The 19,400-nt window shown below is 59.5% G+C and overlaps 1 protein-coding gene across 2 annotated transcripts; it reads right to left on the reverse strand.

Annotated features, from left to right (window-relative positions):
- Positions 1–970: 970 nt before the first annotated feature.
- SLC38A3 (solute carrier family 38 member 3) lies at positions 971–15,294 on the reverse strand. Of its 2 annotated transcripts, XM_061396861.1 has the most exons (16): positions 15,198–15,294; positions 7,396–7,552; positions 7,215–7,296; positions 6,948–7,063; positions 6,292–6,365; positions 6,118–6,210; positions 5,953–6,034; positions 4,815–4,897; positions 4,670–4,728; positions 4,336–4,500; positions 4,161–4,240; positions 3,800–3,900; positions 3,440–3,564; positions 3,199–3,343; positions 2,002–2,105; positions 971–1,912 (listed from the first exon to the last, which is right to left on the reverse strand). In XM_061396861.1, exons 2-16 carry the CDS (start codon positions 7,494–7,496, stop codon positions 1,808–1,810), a joined length of 1,515 nt encoding a protein of 504 aa, XP_061252845.1. In that variant the 5' UTR covers positions 7,497–7,552; positions 15,198–15,294; the 3' UTR covers positions 971–1,807. The 2 variants fall into 2 exon arrangements, with proteins under 2 accessions (XP_061252845.1, XP_061252846.1); XM_061396862.1 differs by lacking the exons at positions 971–1,912; positions 2,002–2,105 and adding an exon at positions 2,288–2,480 and having other exon boundaries at positions 15,198–15,291.
- Positions 15,295–19,400: the final 4,106 nt, after the last annotated feature.

Raw genomic sequence — 19,400 nt, forward strand, 5'->3', positions numbered from 1 at the left:
TGCAGCCACCTCTAGGCCAGTGTCCAGTTTTTTCCTGGGGCCACGGAGCTCCTGGGTGAGTCCCCAGGCTGGAGTCAGGTGCCCGGGACTGATGAGAACCAGACTCAGGAAGCCCCCCTCTGATCAGCTGGCACTGCCATGGGCCTAGCAGCTACCGACTTGAGGAAGTTCTTTCTTCAGGGGTTTCTCAGCCTGGCAGCTGCCTTGCCAGTTCAAACTGGATTTTTCCTGCTGCCCCTTTCCCCGGCCGCCTAGCCGGGTACGGGGTCTTTCCTAATGAGGGTTTGATGCCAAGGCCTGGGCAGCTCCATCCCGCTGGGTCCCAGCTGATTCAGGCAACAGGCAGCTTCCCAGCCGGCCCCCTGTTCCAGGCTGGGGCACCCGGGGCCACTGCATCCCTGGAACTCTTGCCCTGCCTTGGACTCCCCCTCTCAGAATTCAGGCCCCACATACAGGCACTTGCTAACCCACCTTTATTCGCAGCAGGTTTTACTAGTAATAAAAGATCCAGACAGGGCCCAGGATCCCAGGACTTTTGTCCCCAGACGCAAGCCATTGACAGAGGGTTGACATGGCAGCCAGGGAGGGTAGGGGGCCCTTCTGCGGGGCTTCTGCAGGGCTCAGCTGCCCCCAGCTCAGACCCTCCCTGAAGCTGCTGAGGATGCACCTCACGTTGCCTCCTTCCGGAGGCCTCTCTCTGTCCCATTTCCTGGGGCCTCATTAATTCCTCCCCACCTCACCGCGTGAGAAAGCAGGTCTGTGCTAAGCCTGGCCCAGGCCCAGCACTGGGTCTCAGCATGCTGCTGCTTGGTTTGGGAGGCAGGGGACGGGGTGGGGTAGGGGACTCACCCTGTCCCACACTCATCCCAGGGAAACAGGCAGGGTGGCCTTCCATCAGCATCCGTGTCCCAGCTCCCACCCACCTTCCAGGAACCCAGGCACCCTGGAGATCAAGAATATAAAGCACAGCTGGTCTTATGTATAATATTTATAAAAGGGGGCTGCCAGCTTCTCCACCCCTGCCCCAGACTGGCCCCTAGGGTCTTTGGCTCCCAGGGGCAGAGACACTCTGGGCCCCAGCCTCTTTCTTCTCCCAGCAGTGGAATGTGAACTGTGGCCTGGGGTTGGGGTGGGGGGGAGTCCCAGCCTCCCCAGGACTGGCAAAGGGCCAGAGAAGAGGTCCCTTGGGGGTGCCCACGCCCACCTCAATTGAAAACCAAGTTCTGGCCTCAGGGATAGGGTGAGGCCAGCGCGGGGGTTGCAGGGGCCAGGGGGCTGTCTGCTCCTGGAGGGGGGGGGACGGGCAAAGAGAACTAGATTATCCAAGGGCCTGAGCCCCAGTGCCTGAAAGGGGCCTCAGGGACAGAAGGAGGAAAGGCAAGTGGGCTGAGGGAGATGAGGCCCCAGGGTGCAGACCATGGCCCGGCAGCAAGGTGGGGGGTGACTGCAGGCTGATTCAGCTCTGCGCGCCCTCTACAGGCTGTGGGACCTGAGGGGGCAGCCGCTGGGCCTCAGTCTATGCACCTGTGCAAAGAGGATAAGGGGCTTGGGTGGGATCTGTGGCAACAGGAAGGGAGCAGGGGTCCAGCCCCACCCTGCTCCCAGCTCAGGAAGCCCCGGCAGCCCAGGAGCTCAGTGGGGTAGTGGCCCGAGGGCCTTGGTCCTGGCGCTAACAAACTGGGCAGGGCCAGATGCCAGTGCCCAGCACGCCTTTGTCCTCCCCCCTGCCGACTGGCCACTAGGTGGGAGCAGGGACTGAGGAGTCTGGGCAGGAGGACGAGGAGACAGAGGAGATGCGGGGGTCATCCTAGTGGCTCCCTCCGTGCCGACTGGTGCCGGAGACCCAGTCCATGATGATGAAGCTCAGGCTCATGGTCATCAGCAAGATGCCAAGTGCAGCAAAACAAAGGGCCTGTGGGGTCAGAAGTCAGGGTCAGGCCTGAGGTCAGGGCAGACCCCCTCAGCCTCACACCAGCCCACCGACCTCCAGGCCCTTCGCACCAGGATTTTGGGGGTAGACCTTGCAGGTTCCTTCTCAGTGGGTATGATGCGAAAGTAGAAAATAGCTGGGAAGATGAAGATGAGGCACGGGGCAGACGTGGCACCTGCAAAGACATGGCCACTGTTGGCTGCTCACAGAGGATGAGATAGTTGGATGGCATCACTGACTCAGTGGACACGACCTTGAGCAAACTCTAGGAGACAGTGAAGGACAGGGAAGCCTGGCGTGCTGCAGTCCATGGGTTCACAAAGAGTCGGACACAACTGAGCGACCGAAGATCACGACTGTTGGTTCACTTCCACCTACTGACTAAAGTTCAGGGTGGGACACTTTAATGAGATCAAACATTCCTTGATGAGGGAGTCTCAACTTGAAACTCCACTTGAGAACTCTGCCTGATTCTGGAAAGTCCGTCAGCCCCTCCCCTTTTTCTCCATCCACCAGGATAGAAGGCTAGGGCTTTTGGTATCTGAAGACTCTGTCAGTGAAAGATAGCAAAAAGACAAGCCAAGAGATAGAGACAAAGCTTTGAGGATATTGGGCTGCTGGATACAGCTATTCCTGAAGGCATTTCAATCAGCTGAGCCCATGCATTACTTTATGCTTAATTCATTTTGAGCCAGATTTCAGACATATAGAACCAAGAGTCTTGTCTATGATATAAATGCTACTCAGTCCCCAGGTCAGTGTGTTGGCCCTTGCAGAGTTGAAGAGTCAGACTCCTGAGTTGAGTCACCCCAAAGATGTCAGAATTGTTTGATCTTCCCACTCAGAGCTCCAACTGGGACAGCTGGACAGAAGCCCAAATCTATAGTTCCATTATCCTGGGGCTGAATCAAGGCTCTCCGCTTAATAGCTATATGGCCCTCCCTGAATCACTGTACACTTCCTTATATGTGGGGTGGGGAAAAGGCCTGATGAGATCCTTTGTGGAGGCCCCTTGACCCCTGAGCTCCACCCCATCCCCCAACACCACCAGCAAGGGTAACTGACCCGGTGGTTCTGAGCCCTCAAAATGGATTAAGAGACCCTGAAGAACAAATCTCAGATGGGAGGCCAAGCTGTCTGTGCACATGGCAGGCAGCCATCTCTTAAATGTAGGGTATGATGAGCTCAGGAATCTGCCAGGGTTTGCAGAGAGGAAGTTGCCTGGGGCAGCACCCTGCCTCCATTCACAGGAGGGCCAGACCCCTTACCGATGACCCCGAAGATGCCCAGGATGTTGGGGGCAAAGATGACCAGCAGGTTGATACACGTGAGCAGGACAACGGCAATGAGCACGTGCCGCAGCCAGCTGAACTCTCGGTTGGGAAACAGAATCTGCTGGAGGGCGCGGCGTACCTGGGAAGCGGGGCGGGGAGAGTCATCAATCTGTCAACCGCCTCGGTCCACCCCCGCCACCCCGCCGTGGGCCTGGCCACGTGCACATTGGCTCACCGGGAACAGAACGATGGGCACTGTGAGTGTGACTGCCGTCAGCACAGCCACGCGCACGCACAGGATCAGCACGTCAAACGGGTCCACCTTGCTGTAGGTGTGCAGCAGCTCCGACTCTACCCCGTCTGTGGCAGGCAGGGAGGGTGGTCAGCAGGAGGTCCAGGGAGGGGGCTGGGCTCTGAGCCTGGGTTGACCCTGACACTGTGGGGAGTGGCAACCGACTCACCTCCACAGCCGCAGGGCACAGACAGGCATCACAGACCTAATGAGCGCCTATAGTACGCAGGGTGCTGTGGCCGCTGGCCAGCCCCTTGCCCCCCAGCCTGGCCTCTGCCTCTGCCCCCCACGGTCCAGCCATACCGTAGAAGGTGAGGTAGCCGAAGAGGGCAGCCAGGAAGTACATGACATACATGACGGCGATGGAGAGGTTGGAGATCCGCTGCATCTTCCTCTTGGAGGGGCTACGGGGCAGCAGGGGAGGGGACTGGTGCCGAGCTGGGCAATACTGGGAAACCCCCGGGTGTCCTGGGGGCTCTCTCTGGCAACACACTCTCACCATCTGGTAGCTCAGGGAGCCTCCTTCTCGCCCCCGGTCACCCCTCTGGCAGCCACAGAGACCTTGGATAAAATAACTTGGCTCCTGACATTCCTCCCCGCTTAGGACCACCTCCGTTCACTCCAGGGAGAAGCACCTCCCCATCTCCCATACATGGATACCTACTCCTTGAGCTCCGTGTAGATGGGCAGCACCTCAGGGTGGCAGACAAAGGCAAAAGCCATGATGGGGATGGTGTATGCCGTCTGAAGAAACACAGATTCTGTGTCAGGACAGGCCACCCCCTCACCAGTCCCACACTCTTCCCAGGCCTGCTGCCCCTCCCCTGGCCTGCTGCAACCTGAGTGTTTAGCGTGAAGTAACTTGGGGTGCAGAAGGCCCCGGCCTCCGTCTTGGCCTGCAGCCCTGCCTCGTCTTTGTCGATCTCCACGAGGCTGATGTTGCTTGTCACGTTGGTCGCATTGGGGGACAGCGGGCAGGGCACGTGGAACTTTTTGTAGATGACCTAGGTGGGTGGTGGAGAGGGCGCAGGGAGAGGAAGAGGGCATCAGGGCCAGGCAGGGGTCCTGGGAAGTCACTGTGAAGCCACGTGCAGATCAGGATGCGTGGAGCTGTCCTTCTGACCCAGGCTGCCCAGAAAGACCTGCCCCCTCCCCGGGTGGAGGGTGACTCACTGCAATTAGGAAGAACATCATGCAGCTGAGGGAGAAGCCGCTGGAGTAGCCCAGGTAGCCTGTGAGGTGGGGGAGTGGGCATGTGAGTCGGAGGGGCCCTCCCATGCCTGCCCCAGGCCCCAGGCCCTGGCGCTGCCACACTCACCGAGTTGCCGCATCAGGGCTAGGGGCAGAATGACGACGACGGAGACCAGGATCACCAGGTAGTTCCCATTCGTGTACCAGTCCCTGCAGGGGCGGAAGTGGGGAGCCGAGGTTACAGTGGCGTGGCTGCCTCGCCCTCAGTCGGGGTCACCACTGAGTGACACCACGCAGCGACCTCTGAAGAAGACTCGTCCCCCACCTCCGAGTCTCCCTTTCCCCATCTGCAAAATGGGCCCACTCCCAGCATTCTCCGGGGCAGGGTGAGGACTAGCACACGCAGCTCCCGCTTGGTAACCATCACGATTACAGTCACTGTGGCTGTTTTTCCCAGGGCGCACAGATCTGGGTCCAGCCTGCCCAGGAAGTAGCCCTAAGTGGGTGGGATAAAAAAACCTGGGTCTGGGGAGGTGGTGAGGCATTTTCCATGGGGGTCTCAGGGACTTGCCAACCACCTGAGCTCCTTGTGGTGGCCCCAGGACCAGGACCTTCATCCTATGTCATCTGGCCCACACCCTCAATAGACAGTGGGCATAGGGATGAGGAAAGAGACCCTCCTTCCAGGGCAAGTCCAAAGGCCAACTCCGCAGGAGAGGCCCCCAGGGCCTGGGCACCGAATCCTGGCTGTTTGTTTCCACCTGGAGCCGCTCACAGCCACACGGCCCCTCTGCCTGCTGGGGCTGTGTTTCCAAGGGCAGGGCCTGGCTTTCTTCTCTGTTCTTACCCACAAAACATGGCTATGCCATCAGTACTGGCTAAACTGATGATAGGCAACTGGGACACTGTGGGCTTAATTTCTTGGTTGGGGCGAGGTGGGGGGAAGCTAACACCCAAGCCATGGTCAGGAATAGCAGGAGCTTAGAGCTAAGCCCGAGGTTCTCAGGTCCTCCGTGCTCATGGCTGGGTCCAGGGCTAGGCGGGGCCAGCTTGCTCAGCCTCACCCCACCTCCCAGCCCCACATGGCTCTCCTGGGAAGGTTCCCCGAGGTGAATGTTAGCTTTTCTAGCAGCTCTCTGTCCCCCACTCCACCCTGGCTTGTCTCTCCCACTAGTCCAGCCTGAGCTCTGCTAGTGGTGGTAGGCAAGGAGGGGTAGCCCAGAGCCTCCCACCCTCACCCAGCCCCGCCCCACCCTGGGGCTCACGAGGTCCAATCCTCCAGGTTCAGGAAGGTCTGTATGACAAGGGGCAGCTCGGACTTGATGATGTACAGGTAGCTGGACATGGCTGTGGGGAGAAGGGCAGGTCAGCCAAACCCGCTAGCTTTCAGCCTGCGCACTGCCCACTGTCGCCCCGTCCATCAGCTTCACCTCCGATGTTCTGCAGTGTGATGGCCAGGGCAGCCGCCAGCTTTCCTGGGGTCCCAAAGGCGCGGTAGCCCAGCTGCTCATAGGCACGGATGCCTGTGGGGGCAGGGAACCAGGACAGTCAGAAGAGCTCTCCCCAGCCCACTCCTCCCTGCTACAGGCAAATTTGGGGCTCACCCACGATCCCTGAGGACTTGAGTAGCAGATGAATGGAGTAGCTGGACAGCAAGGCGACGGCTGTCAACAGGAACCTGGGGAAGGTGGATAAAAAGAGACTACTAGGGCTCCCCTGGCAAGCAGGGGATGATGAGCTCTGGGGAGGGGCTGAATGTTCGGGGTCCGCAACCCAGGTGTCTGGACCCCCAACATATGTGGATGCAAACTTGACAGTCCCCAGGGGTGGCGAACACCACCCAGGTTGACCCAGGGTGGTCAGGACTCAAAAGAGACCCTCTGAGCACCACCTCTCACTGATATCTCGGAACAAACATATTTTCCATTTAGGCTGCAGGGCAGAACTCCCAGGTAAGGACACGTATACCCACATACGGCCTGGCCACTGGATTCATCCATCACGTGTTAAATGTGGTAGGACAGACTCAGGCCTGTTTGGCTGGCCCCGTGTCATGATCTCAGCAGGTTTACCAGGAAATGAGGTATATTTGGCCGGGGCTGTTTTTTTTTTTTTTTTTCCAGCTATGGTTTGGGGTGAGTATAAGTGCCCACCCACTGCAGCCTGGGTCTTGGGATAGGAAACTGACAGGTCCTGGGAGGTCAGGGTTGGTGGCCTGTTTGGGGCTCCTGTCTTTAGAAGGTTTGCTGAGGACACTCACAGGAAAAGGATGATGCCCGTGTTGGCCATGGCATAGGCGAGCCCCAGGATGCCGCTGCCCATGATGGCGTTGCTGAGGTTGAACACAGACATCCCGAATGACGTCTTCCCCTCGAACTGCAGGCACCAGAGTGAGACGGGAGGGTGGGGTGAGTCAGTGAGGTGCAGAGGGCAAGCCAACGTTCCCTCCCTCACTGTCCCTCGGCCTCCCGGCGCACCACATCACTGCTCCCATGCCCCTGAGCCCCTAACTGCAACCCCTGCTCACGTCGGTGAAGTGTGGCTCCTTGCTGGGGCTTTTTGGTAGGAAGCCTTCGCCCTCAACACAGCTCCGTCCAGGCCCCTCGACCCTGCAGGCACAGGTCAGGGCACGCAGCTCAGCTCTAGACTCTTGCCCGCAACCCACCAACCCTGCCCTGCCATGTGCCACGATGGGGTCCGGCGCTCACCTCTGGCCGCCAGCTGTGGGGGTGGCGACTGGGAGGAGACCCTCCAAGTGCTTGCCATTGGGCACCAACTCCACCATCTCCGTCTGCAGAGGTGCCTCCATGGCTCTGGGACCACCGCCACAGGAACACCAGCCCGCACGCTGACGCTGTCGGACGTCTACACAGCAGAGAGTCCTGGTTATCCCCGCTCCTTGGGCTCGCGGCCCAGACTCCCACGGGAAGGCTGCTCTCTAGCACACCTCCCAGTTCACAGAGGACAGACTCGCTCGCGTCTGCCTACTGTGTCCCTGGAAGCTGCCATTGCGGGGCAGAGCTCGCACCCCTGAGCCCTCCAGGCCACCCTGAGGGGACACCTCAGCCAGTACCCAGCACTTCACCCTCCCCCCACTGCCGCATAGACTTAGCGGCCCAGGCACGTCTTTTGGGGGTCTTGCTTTCACCATCTGTGAAGTAAGGGTCAGCTGCAGGACCTGACTTGCCACAGCCCAAGGGTGCTGAGTCCCAGGCCTCCAGGCCCCTCTCTAGGGGTGGGCCCTAGACTGACTCCCCTGCCATGACACTAATACCCGGAGACGGTTTCCTGTGCCCTATGTGCCAGGGGCCTCCTAGCCAACCTAGAATGGCACTGCCCGACGGCTGGAGGCCTCGGGACAGGGCGAGGGCTGTGGGCTCTGTTCCCAGCCGCCCGGCGGGCTTTGCTGGCAGCCAGAACAAAAGGTCCTCTGTGGGCTGAGAGCTGGCGCTGGGAACGGCAGGCGCAGAGACTACCCCCCCGGAGTCAGGAGGCCTGAGGCGGTGCTGGGTGGCTGGACACCTGGGCCCTGCCCGCTCGGCTGCAAAGTGCCCTCGTGGCCTTCCAGGAAATGGGAGCCCCCAGAGCCCAGTTTTCTGGGCCACACAGACCTCACCCTCCACACAGCCCTGGCCTCAGGGCCATGTTCTTTCAAGCCTCTCCTCCCCTGCTGGGGAAGCCCCCACCCTCAGGTGCCCACCCTTTGAGCAGACTCCCCACCTCCTGGAGCCCCAGGTCAGGAACTCAGGGCCTTGGCCAGCTGTAGATGGGCCTGGACCACTGGATCAGTCTCCTCTTCCCTGTGCTCTGCTGCACCTCAAAGGGATCCCCTCCTCCCTCTGCCCAACTCTGCCCGTTGCCCAGACAACTTACTGGCTCCTCTCCCATCACTGGGGCTGGGAGCCACCTACCCCATGTCTAGAAGGTACCTGGGCATAGTGCCCCCAAGCATCTCTAAGGACATCCTGAAGGCCAGACAGAAGGCCAGGGCAGAGACCAGGGAGGCTGCAACACTGCCAGGCAGGTCAGCCAGAGCCTAGTCTTGACTAGTCCCTCTGCCTGGGAACCCGGCATCCCGCTCCAAATCCCCCAGATCCTGACGGTGTCAAGTGCGTTCTTAAAGCTAGAGTACCAGGGGTCTCAGACTCAGCATTCAGGGCTGGGGTGGGGAGGGGAGGCTAAGCTCAGGACTCAAGCCTCAGGCCACAGGCCCTGGTGTCCTTGGGGCAGCAACCACATGGAGTTGCCCAAAGGACCTCTTTGTGATTGCCCACGCAGCCCCAAAGCAGAGTTCCCATCCTAGGTACCTCAGTCCTGAAGACCCCATACCTGGCACCCTTGGACCACTTACCCTGGCTCTCCTTCCTCTGATGCTGGCAGCTGTATCTTTCTCTCCTCCAGCCTGTCCACATAGGACCATGACAATTTGAGATTTCTTCTCATGCCCTCTTCCCCTGGACCAGAGTCCCCCAGGTCGGCCTGTCCTTTTCATGCCCCTGCCCTGAGCCTCACTGAGAGCACCCCTCCAAGGACACCCACACCTGATCTCCAGAGTCACTCCAGAGTGCCCCCCGGCTCTCAGCTGGGGTTACCCTTGCCGGGCCTCCTGCCTTGGGCAGGCTGGGACAGGCCCTCAGGGTGTGCTGAGTCAGCAGATTGGACAAAACACTCTTCTCTGCCTTAATATTCTTCCCTAGCAGCCAAGCACTGCCTCCAGGGAGACCATAGCGCCTGGCACGGTCATGGCCAAGGTGCCCGAGGCCCTCGATTCAGGTTCCCCAACCCCTCGGCAGGACCTGAGGTCACAGGCTGGCCTGAGATCCCAGAGAGGACACAGAATACCCTTCCTCAAGTGGCTTCCAGTCTGGAAGGGACAAACTCCCCACCCCCCATCCCCTACCCAATGGCTCCTGCTGTAACGGAGCCACATAGTGCTGGGATTCAAAAAAGGAGAGAGAGAGAGGCATCAAGGAAGGCTTCCTGGAGGAAGAGGTGAGGGAGCCAGTTCTGAAATTCCAGCAAGAGCCCTCAAGGTGTGGAAACAGGAAAGAGCAGCTCAAGCAACGTGCACAGCACGGATGGGCAAAGGCCTCGAGGCAGGCTGTGAGGATAGTATGAAGGTTCTGTGGCCATAGACAAGCCTGACAGGGCCTTGAAGTTGAGGTCAAGGAGGCTGGATTTCAGTTAAGGCAGGACTAAGGGCTGGAGGTGGAGGCAGGGTAGAGATAGCACTGGCCTGACATGTGGACCCTGAACCATTCCCTGAGGCTGGCAGCCCATTTTTGACTGTTCCCATCTCTCAGGCCTGCCACGTCCCCAGGCCTCTTTGCTTCAGACATCTGGGTAGACTCAGGAGTTAGCCCTGCCTGAGGAAAGCAGCCAGGAGATTCTGAGCCACTGCAGGGAAAGCTCAGGGCGGACACTCTGGGTCTGCGGCCTGACCTGGCCCTGCCTCACGGTAGGATCATGGACAAACTATTCCTCACTCGGGACCTCAGTGTCCTCCTGCCCTCCGGGGGTTCTGTGAGGCTTGACCAAAAGTGGGGACAGAGTGAGGCGCCTCCCAGAGGACTTTGCCCCTAGAGCAGACCACAGGCCCCCAGAGAGGGGTCAGGCTCTTGGGTGGGGAGATCACGGCAGCCTTGAGCGGATCATCAGAACGGCAGCCGTCATGGGTGTAGCATGAGTTCAAGCAGTAAATCGATGGTACAGGCCACTGCCCTGGGGCCTGTTTGCTCTGTTGGGAGATAAGGGCTGAGGTGGAGGGGGGAGCCGGGGGCCAGAAGCCAAGGGGATCACACAGCAGGTAACGTCCGCCCACGCAGACATCACAGGGTGAGAATTCGTCAGGCACACCTCCTCGGCAGGCGTTGAGTTTGGCTAATTAAAGATTTCAAGATCCAGGAATCCAGGCCACCGTGGGGCCACTGCTTGCGTCAGCCGCTATGGGAAGTATGTCTCTCTGCCCTCATCCAGGTCCTGGGAGTCACCAGGGCTCTGAGCCCGGTTTTCCTCCCCCACGCGCAGGGACACAAGTGGGTCTGCAGCTCAGCTACAGGGAGAATCCACACTGTCCTTCTTCCGTCAGTCCTGTGGCTGCACGCGCTGGTGGAGGCACTGAACCCACGGGGCTGGCTGCCATGGCCCCCCGGTTCCTTGAGCCTGGACAGCCCCCACCTCAGCTCAGATCTCAGGGCAGAGGCAGCGGGCCTGGCTTAAGGCTCCACTGTGCTCATCCCTGGGGGCTCAGGGGTGACGGCTGCCCCCAGTTCTAGCTCATGGGTCCTTACAACTTCCCTCATTGGCTGAGAGATGCCCCTCCCAGCCTAGTGTCCACCTGCTTCTCCAGGCTTCAGAAGGAAAACAACCTCCTCAGACCAGACATTAGTCAACAGAGAAACTGGGTTTGCTGGACACGTGTGGACTGTACGCTCTCAAGGCACAGCCACGGCGATTGGTGCGAAGCCGACTGCTGAGGTCAGGGGTCTAGGGACAGGCCATGTGGGAGGATGTTTAGAACAGGAGAGGATGCTTAAAAAAAAAAAAAAAGTACTTTGCTCCTCCTCAAGACGCACAACTCCAGGTTTTGACCTCAGCGGATCCAGTCGTCCATCTACTACTCCCTCACTGTCAACAACACTGAGTGAGTGACCAATGTGTGGCTAACCCCCAGCTGGAACTGGGGGGTGGCAGACAGGAGGGGCCACATCCAGGGGAAGGCAAGTGGTGCAGAACAGCCATGTGCTGGCCACACCAACCCTCACCCTCTAGCTCCTTGGCCCCGTGCTTCCGTGTCTGGGTATCCGGAACCACCTAGGAGGATCTGAGGGCCCCCGCTGGGGCCGGAAGGTGGACTTCCCTGTGACAGGGTACACTTTCTAAACACTTAACAGATGCTTACCCTTGGGCCTATCCCCAGTCACCTAGGCCTCCCCTCTTGCCTAACCCTGAACCCTCCTTGCTCAGGTTGCCCCCCAACCCAGTGGAAGCTGTGGTCAGAATCTCTTGGCTCAAGACTCAGCCAGGGCCAGCAGCAGCCCCCTTCCCCCCACTGCCAGCCTGCTGAGAAGGACGTGCAGCCCGAGGCTCAGCTGAAGCAAAGGACAGGACATCACGTGCCTGCGGCCCCCCCAGAGGCAGGGGAGACCCCGAGCCAGCCAGCCCATCCTCCTCCCTGCTGACCCGGAATCCCCTGGAGGCGGCCAAATATTTGGACAGCCGGATTTCTGGCCCCAAAGAAAGCTGGAGCCGGGGCCTGGGGCAGCTCAGGACTCATTGGAGACCCTGATGGGGAGGGGTGGGCGGCAAAAGACAAGACAAGATCAGCCTGGAGGAGAGGCACCATCCAATGTCAGGAAGAAGCAGAGAGAGTTGGAGGAAAGGAAGAGAGAGGGAGAAAACACACGCACACATGATATCTGTGCTCATGCAAACAGATCCAGACCAAGAGACAGACAGAGGCGGGGGAGATAAGAAACACAGATGGACCCAGAGGGACACAAGGGCGTCCCTGGTGGCTCAGATGGCAGAGAATCTGCCTGCAATGCAGGAGACCTGAGTTCGACTCCCGGGTCAGGAAGATGCCCTGGAGAAGGGAATGGCTACCCACCCAGTATTCTTACCTGGAGAATTCCATAGACCGAAGAGCCTGGTGGGCTACTGTCCATGGGGTCACAAAAGAGTCAGACATGACTGAGCGACTAACACACACACATACATACACACAGAGGGATATAAAAAGGAAAAAATACACAGAGAGACAGATGTGTAGGCATTCAGACAGGAAGACAGACAACCAGACAAGTGAGAGACGGATTGACAGAGGTGGCCAATCAGTTAGAGATAGCTAGATGTAGAAACAGACAGAGAGCCGGAATTACCAGACAGAGTGCCCCAGAAGGAGCAAGAAGTGGGCGGTGCCAGAGGCCCAGATGAGGGGCAGCAGGTCCAGTGGGACGCCACAGCATCTCTGGATTCTTATGAGGGCAGGTTATGCCCTCATTAGCCAGGTGGAGACATTCAGAGGATGGGGCCACAGGCCAGGACGAGCTAGAAAACTCAGAGCCCCCAAGTCCAGCACCCACGGCTTGTGTACCCGCACAATAGGAAAGCTACAAGAGAGAACCGTCAGTTGGAATGACCCCATCCTCAGCAGCCACGCACGCGTGTAGACGTGCCGGCTGAGAGGCTGTGTACAGGACGTGGCCCGCAGAGCGGAAATTCAAATCCAAGCCACCCCAGGCCACAGGCCGGAAAGCCCCTCCTGCCCTGCAGCTGGTCCTTCCCTTTGGCCCCCAGTAACCCTGCCTGGTCCTCTAAAGAGCCCCCACCCTGCATCAGTCTTCTTATCCAGAGTCAAAGTCCAGCCCTCCACCCACCTGACAGTGTGCAGGGGGCACACAGTAGGCACTCAGTAAATATGAAATGAACGAAATGGGTTCAAAGTCTTTGGCAAGCCTCCAGGCCATCTCACCTGCTCCAGGTGGCATCTGGTTCCCCAGCCATGTCTGCCTGAGAACATCCCCCTGCAGCGCCCCTCACCTAGTAGGGTACAGGCTGCAAACCCACCCCAGCTTTCTGTGTGCACAGATGCCACAACTGTACATTTCTTGCAGCCAACCATTCCCCTAAAACGGTTCCCGCCTCAAACTGAGTGCCTGCCCCCTACCCAGACCAGACTTTCAGGGTGCGCTCAGTTCAGCTCAAAAAACTTTCCCTGCCCCAACCCAAGCACCATAAACCACCTGGTCTGTCCTATTGCACTTCAATTTCTCCATCTCTCCAGGGCTCCAAGGCTACTTGGGTTTCCCTGGTGGCTCAGTGGTAAAGAATCTGCCTGTCAACACAGGAGATGCGGGTTCAATCCCAGGGTCAGGAAGATCCCCTGGAGAAGGGTATGGCAACCCACTCCAGTATTCTTGCCTGGGAAATCCCATGGACGGAGGAGCCAAGCAGGCTATAGTCCATGGGGTTGCAAAAGAGTCAGACATGACTTAGCAACTAAACAACAACCACCAAGGCTACTTGCTAGGGAGCCTGCACTGGGACAGGAGCAACCAGCTCTCAAGATCTTGCCACTTGGAGCCTCATGGGGGTGTTTGTGACATGGTCCCACAGAACCAGTACTGAACCAAAGGTGGATTGAAAAGCCAGTGAGGATAGGGCTCTATGAGCCCAGGCAGAATAAAGTTCCGAGACATACAGCTCAACCTCAAGGAGCCAGAGATTCTCCTTCCTGATTACAAGTATTCCAGGCCTCTTGGAGATGTGCCAGGTCTGGCCTCATCTACCCCTGATTTTCCCCACCTTTGGCTCTTCCTACAGGAAGCCTTCCATGATTGTGCAGAGCCTCCCCTTCTCAAAGTGGACCTGTCTTTGGATCCCACCAGCTTTCTATGCTCCAGACTGAGAACCTCTGAGGGATTTGCTTCCCTTCCAGAAGGAAGTGAGCCCCCATGCCAGACTGTGCATTAAAGACGAAGGGCTTCTTTCAGGGCCAGCCAGAGGCCCAAGGCAGTCGTGGAAGGAAGGACAGGACTGGCAGGCTGAAGGAAGGATGGGCCTGGGTCGAGGTGTCCCCCACGGTGCGAAGAGCTTTCACGTAGTCCCCCTCAGACCTGTCCCGGAGCATATACCTGGACTCAAGGCTCAGGTGACTGTGGTGGGGGTGGGGAGGCGGGTGGAGAGGGTGACTTCCCATAAGCCCCTCCCCTGGACTCTCCACCGGGTGTAAACAAACGCACGCACTTGCTGTGGCCAATCGAAGGGGCCAGTTGGGCTAGGGCGGGCTCCTGCGAACCTAGTCCCAGTCCTTCCCCTCCGCCCCTGCGCCGCTGCCAGCTCTCACACCTCGGTCCCAGTGCGCGTGGCGGGGAGGAGCGCAGACCAAGCCCCGCCTTCAGTCCGGGGAGCCACACTCGCCCAGTGCCCGCCGTGCCCGCTGGCGTGGCTGCAAATGGCATGGGCTCTGGGACCAACGTGTGTCCCGTAGCCCCTCAGGAAGCCTGGCCGGATCTGCCCTCAAGCCCCTGCCTAAGGCAGCAGGATAAATATACCCTGACGCCCGCCTTGCCAGCCAGGCCGATTTGCTTGTCAGGGCGCCCGACGGGGCAGCGCTCCAGGGCCTGCTCCCGGGCCCTCTTAGGCCCCCCTCTGGGACCCTCTCGAGCCCGTCCCCGTGGGCCGTGCCTCAGCAAGCCCACGGCGCGCCACCCCAGCCCCTGACAAGGCGTCCCGTGACCCTGGCTCAGGGTACCGCCGACCCCGCCGGCCCTGCGAGAGGCCCCGGGACGACGAGGTGCTCCTCGCGGGACACCAGCTCAAGCTGGGAGCTGGCGGGTCCCCAGAGCCTGCAGCTCTCCGGGCTTTGGTTTCCCGGAGGCTGGGGCGCCTGCCCGGAGCCAGGGCGGGTGAGGGGATCTGCCCGGAGTCCAGATCCGGACGCGAAAGTGGACAGTAGGGTTCCGCCCGTCCGGTGCCCCTAGGAGGGGGTCGGCGCCCCCAGCGGTACCTGGCCTCGCGGGAGGGGACGCGCGGTGCTCCGCTCGAGTCGGTGCTGTCCGCTCTGCCCACGGCGGAGCTCGGCGGCGCGGGATGAAGGGCGCCCAGCCCCGCCCCCGGCCCGCCCCCGGCCCTCCAATCCTGGGCGGCCCGCGGGAGGAGGGGCCGGTCGGGAGAGAGGCGGGGGCCCTCGGCAGGCCTGGAGCAAAGGGGAAGCCCTTAGGTAGGACAGCAGCTGCTCCGGAAGGGGCTCAGGGGAGTCTTGTTGGGAGAATGCTTTCGTCCAGGACAGATTCTCTCTAAGGTCTCGGAGTGCCCCCTTAACCCCTGAAGTGCTCTGCCCTCACTTCCCTTGAGCCAGAAGGGGCTTTTCAGCCAAGAGTAATGGCAACAGAGCCATGCTTAACCTCAGCGAAAGGTGCTTTGAATGGGGGACTTTCAGACATCACTTAGGCAAAAGATGTCTTTTCTGCCGGCCTCACCCTTCTCAAGCAGAGGCGGGATAGGGTGAGGACAGGGACTCTGCATCAGTTCTGTCCTCACTGCAGATAAGCGAAAGAGACTGAGGGTAGAGTGAGGACGGGGGTGGAACCAGGCTTGGCTCCTGTTGATCCTTGCCTGTGTCTCCCTGGCCATGCCCCCACCCACTTCCTTATTTCTGAAGAGTAGGAGACAGCTGTGTCTGCCCATGGGAACTGTGGTCTGGGACTTGGTGCCTTGGCGGAAAGGGTTTCAGGGTGGTCCTGGTGTTCCTGGCTGAGGGCTCCTAATCGCATCCTTGCCTGCTTCTTAGCCAAAGCCTTAGTGCTCAGAGGTGCATGGTGGGTGTTAAGGCTCACGCCCCCCCACCCCAGGCGTAACCAGCAGTAAACTGGGGAAGGCCCTAACCTGGGGAGTGAGCTGGAGGGGGTACTGTTCACCGAACAGCTGTCTCTCGCTTCTCAGCCACTGGCTCTGATCCGATTAATCCATGGCCTCTGCTGTTCCTAGCCAAGCTGGATGTCTCTGTGTCAAGTCCGTCCCCCTCCCTGGTATTGGGGAGAATGCCCTCAGAAGACAGGCCTCACCTCTTCCCTGCCCTGGGTTGGGAGTCAGGACTCCAGGATTCTCTTCCAACTGGCTCACAGCACCACCACAGCCAAGCCCTAGCGTACCTCAGTTTCCCTCTGTGTCACAAGAAAATAGCTGTCTTTTCCCCTGGCCTGAAGGAAGCTGTGAATCAAGGACAGAGGACTCAGCTTTGGCTGGGAAGGCCAGGGGGCTGGGTGGAATAAAGAGAAAGGCATTGGGATGGTGGCAATCCTTGAAAACCTCAAACCATCTAAACTGCCTCCCTGCTGAGGGCTGCAAAACAGGAAGGGACTGGCTGTCCCTCTTAATCTGGGGCTGATGTAATCCCCAGATCACAGCTTACTTTGGTCCTGAGAGACCCTAAAACTCACCCTCTGAGGGGCTTTAGGGCTGCCCGTGGGACAGAGTCAAATAGGAGAGGTGCTGACCAGGGTCTCAGTTCTGCCCCACCCCCCCAACCTCCACACATCCTGGGTGCTCACAGAAGCCATCTGCCAAGGACTGGGTGCTCCTATTGGCAGTTCCTGAGGAGCCAGGTCTGGCTTCAAGGTCACCGGCATGTGGGTGTTGGGGTCCTCAATCCAGTCTGGAGGGAGCAGGGGCCAGCTGGGCTGGGCTGCTGTGAGAGGCCCCAGGGCAGCATGGTGTGGGGTCCCTGGGCCAGGCCAGTTGTGGCCCGGCTGGGGGAGGAGCTGCCTGTTTGTTGATGCTAGGCCTGGGCCCCAGCCAGGGCAAACACAGCTCAGAGGCCTTTCCTGCCACCTGCCGAATATCCCAGCCCAGCTTGAGGTGTCCGGACAGCTGGCAGTCTTCATGGGGCTCCGAGAGGTACCAGGCACCTTCTCCCAGAGGCTGGAGGGAATGTCCGTTCACGCAGCTGCAGTGCTGGGGGCAGCCACCTGGAGTGGAAGATGGGGGGGGAGCTTTATGTCAACCTGTGGCCCAGCCTCCTACCTCCGAGCCCCCATCTCCAGAAACTGACACACAGCCCCAAGAAACTGCCAGATACATGAGGCAGAACGTAGGGTCCCAGGATCACTCAGACCCTTCTTCCAGGGTCCTGGCAGCCCTTTGCTTTGCTCTTCCCTCTTTAGTCATGTGTTCTCAGCCTCCAGCTAGGCAGCCTCCTCTCAGCTTGCCAGCACGTCCCATGGCATGTTGGCTACACAGCATCCCAAGACTCTTTTACCATGAGGCTCCATCTTCATCTTCAACCCAGTCCTCTTCAGAGCCTAGCATCTGTATCCACTGATTCCTCCAACACACTGCAGGCACCTGCCTCACACCCAGACAGCCTCCCTGACACCCTCCCGACCTGCTCCTCTTCCCAGCTGGCCTCTTCACTTCCCCCACTGCCCAGCTGGGCAAGCTCTTTCCTGCTGTTCCAAGAACATGCCAGCCTTCACTTCCCTGTACCTCTGAAGTCCTGGTTCCCCATCCTGTCCCACATCCTTGGCAAACTCTCGCTTGTCCCTCAGTAGCCAAATGAAGGATCACCTCTGAGCCCCCAGAAAGAGCCAGCTCCTTCTTCCTACACCGACTGCAGCAGCTCTTGCCACCCCGCCACACAGCTGCAGCCCCAGTGTCTCCAAGCACTCTGTGTGGGTCCTTGAGGCAGGAAAGCTCCTGCCAGGTTAGAGCATGCAGATCAGGAAAAGCCTGATGGAGAAGCAATCTGTGGGCTTGGCTCTGCCAAGGGGAAGAAAGACACCTGCCAGTGTGGGGAAGAGAGGGCACGGTGGACAGAAGGAACAGCTTAGCCACAGGGAACTGTGAATGAGTATGAGATTAGCACTGATAGGCGGAGGGCTGTGGCCAGGGCGAGACCCTTGGCCTGGAGTCACGTTGGGGGCTTTCAAGGCCTTAGAGGAGAGGGTGGTTTTCACCTCCACATCCCAGGGTTGAGGACCCACACTTACAGCTCCTGACAACACTCTGCCCAGCTTGGTGTCTGGGAGGCTCCCCTTTGGTCCCAAGCAGGGGGTTAGGGCAGTAGAAGTCTAGAGCGGACCCATAGGCAAACCCTCCTGTCTGGTTCTCCCCTGGCCTTCATCCACAGAGCTCGTGACCTTCTGGCTAGAGCCTGTCCCCACAGCCCTGGAGGGCCCCCCTCTCTCCCCCGAGACCTGGCCCCCAGCTTCTTTGGCCACTGAAGCGGCTTAATGAGCCCAGATCACGTGCGCCCCCCATGCCTGTGGGGAGGGCCCAAGCCCCCAGTGGCCACCCGACCAGGCCCTGACGTCAGCAGCATTAACCGTTCACCAGGCCTGTTTAATCTCTGTTCCATGGCTGGGCCAGGTTCGCCCCGCCAGAGTCAGAGTCGAAGGTCGTGAAGGCCCCCAGGGGCACCTTGGCGTTGAGGTCAGCAGGGATGGTGGTGGTTGGAGGTGCCCATAATAAACGCCCCTTGCCTATAAGACGAGGGTGGGGCCACATGTTGACTCTGGACCAGCTCTCTGATCCTCTGCCCTGGACTGTGAATCAGGCACTGGGCATCCATTGATCCTGCTCGAGAGGGTATAATTTACACTGGTGTGGTAAGTGGGGCTGAGGAGGCTTCCGTCCGGGAGACTTGCCCCTCTCCCTCCACTTGATGGCCATGAACAGGGCAGCTGGAGGCCAGGCAGAGTCGCCAGTCTGTGGGATCCAAGAATATCAGCTCAGAATCCCAGCCCCTAGGGTCAGAACCTGGAGTGTGGGGTCCAGCATTTCCATGGTATTGGCCTCTTCTCTGTCTCTTGCCAAGGAAGCCTGGGTAGCTCATCACCTTTCTTCTGAGACAAGGTGGCTAGGCAGACTTCCCCATGAGCCCAGCTCTCCGGACAGCTTCCTCTGTCTCAAGCCTGCCTCCTCCAGCCTTTCAAAGCTTTCTGTCTTCCGCCTTGCCCCTCCCCATGAAATCCCGCCATCACCCTCCCCTGCCTCACCTCACTCCAGTAAATTGTTTGGGCAGAGAGTCCTTAGCAGGGATGAGCAGCCCAGCTCAGCCAGGCCCCAAACCACCCAGTGGGATCCTGAAACACTGGCCCGAGCCCCATCCTCCCCCTCAGGCCTCTGAGCAGCACCAGAATGGCTGCCCACACGTGTCCTGGGCTCCCTAACTTATCCGGTGTCCCCGCACCTCCACCCCACGCTCAGGCCT

Source organism: Bos javanicus, chromosome 22, assembly GCF_032452875.1.
Source record: "Bos javanicus breed banteng chromosome 22, ARS-OSU_banteng_1.0, whole genome shotgun sequence".
Classification (NCBI taxonomy): Eukaryota; Metazoa; Chordata; class Mammalia; order Artiodactyla; family Bovidae; genus Bos; species Bos javanicus.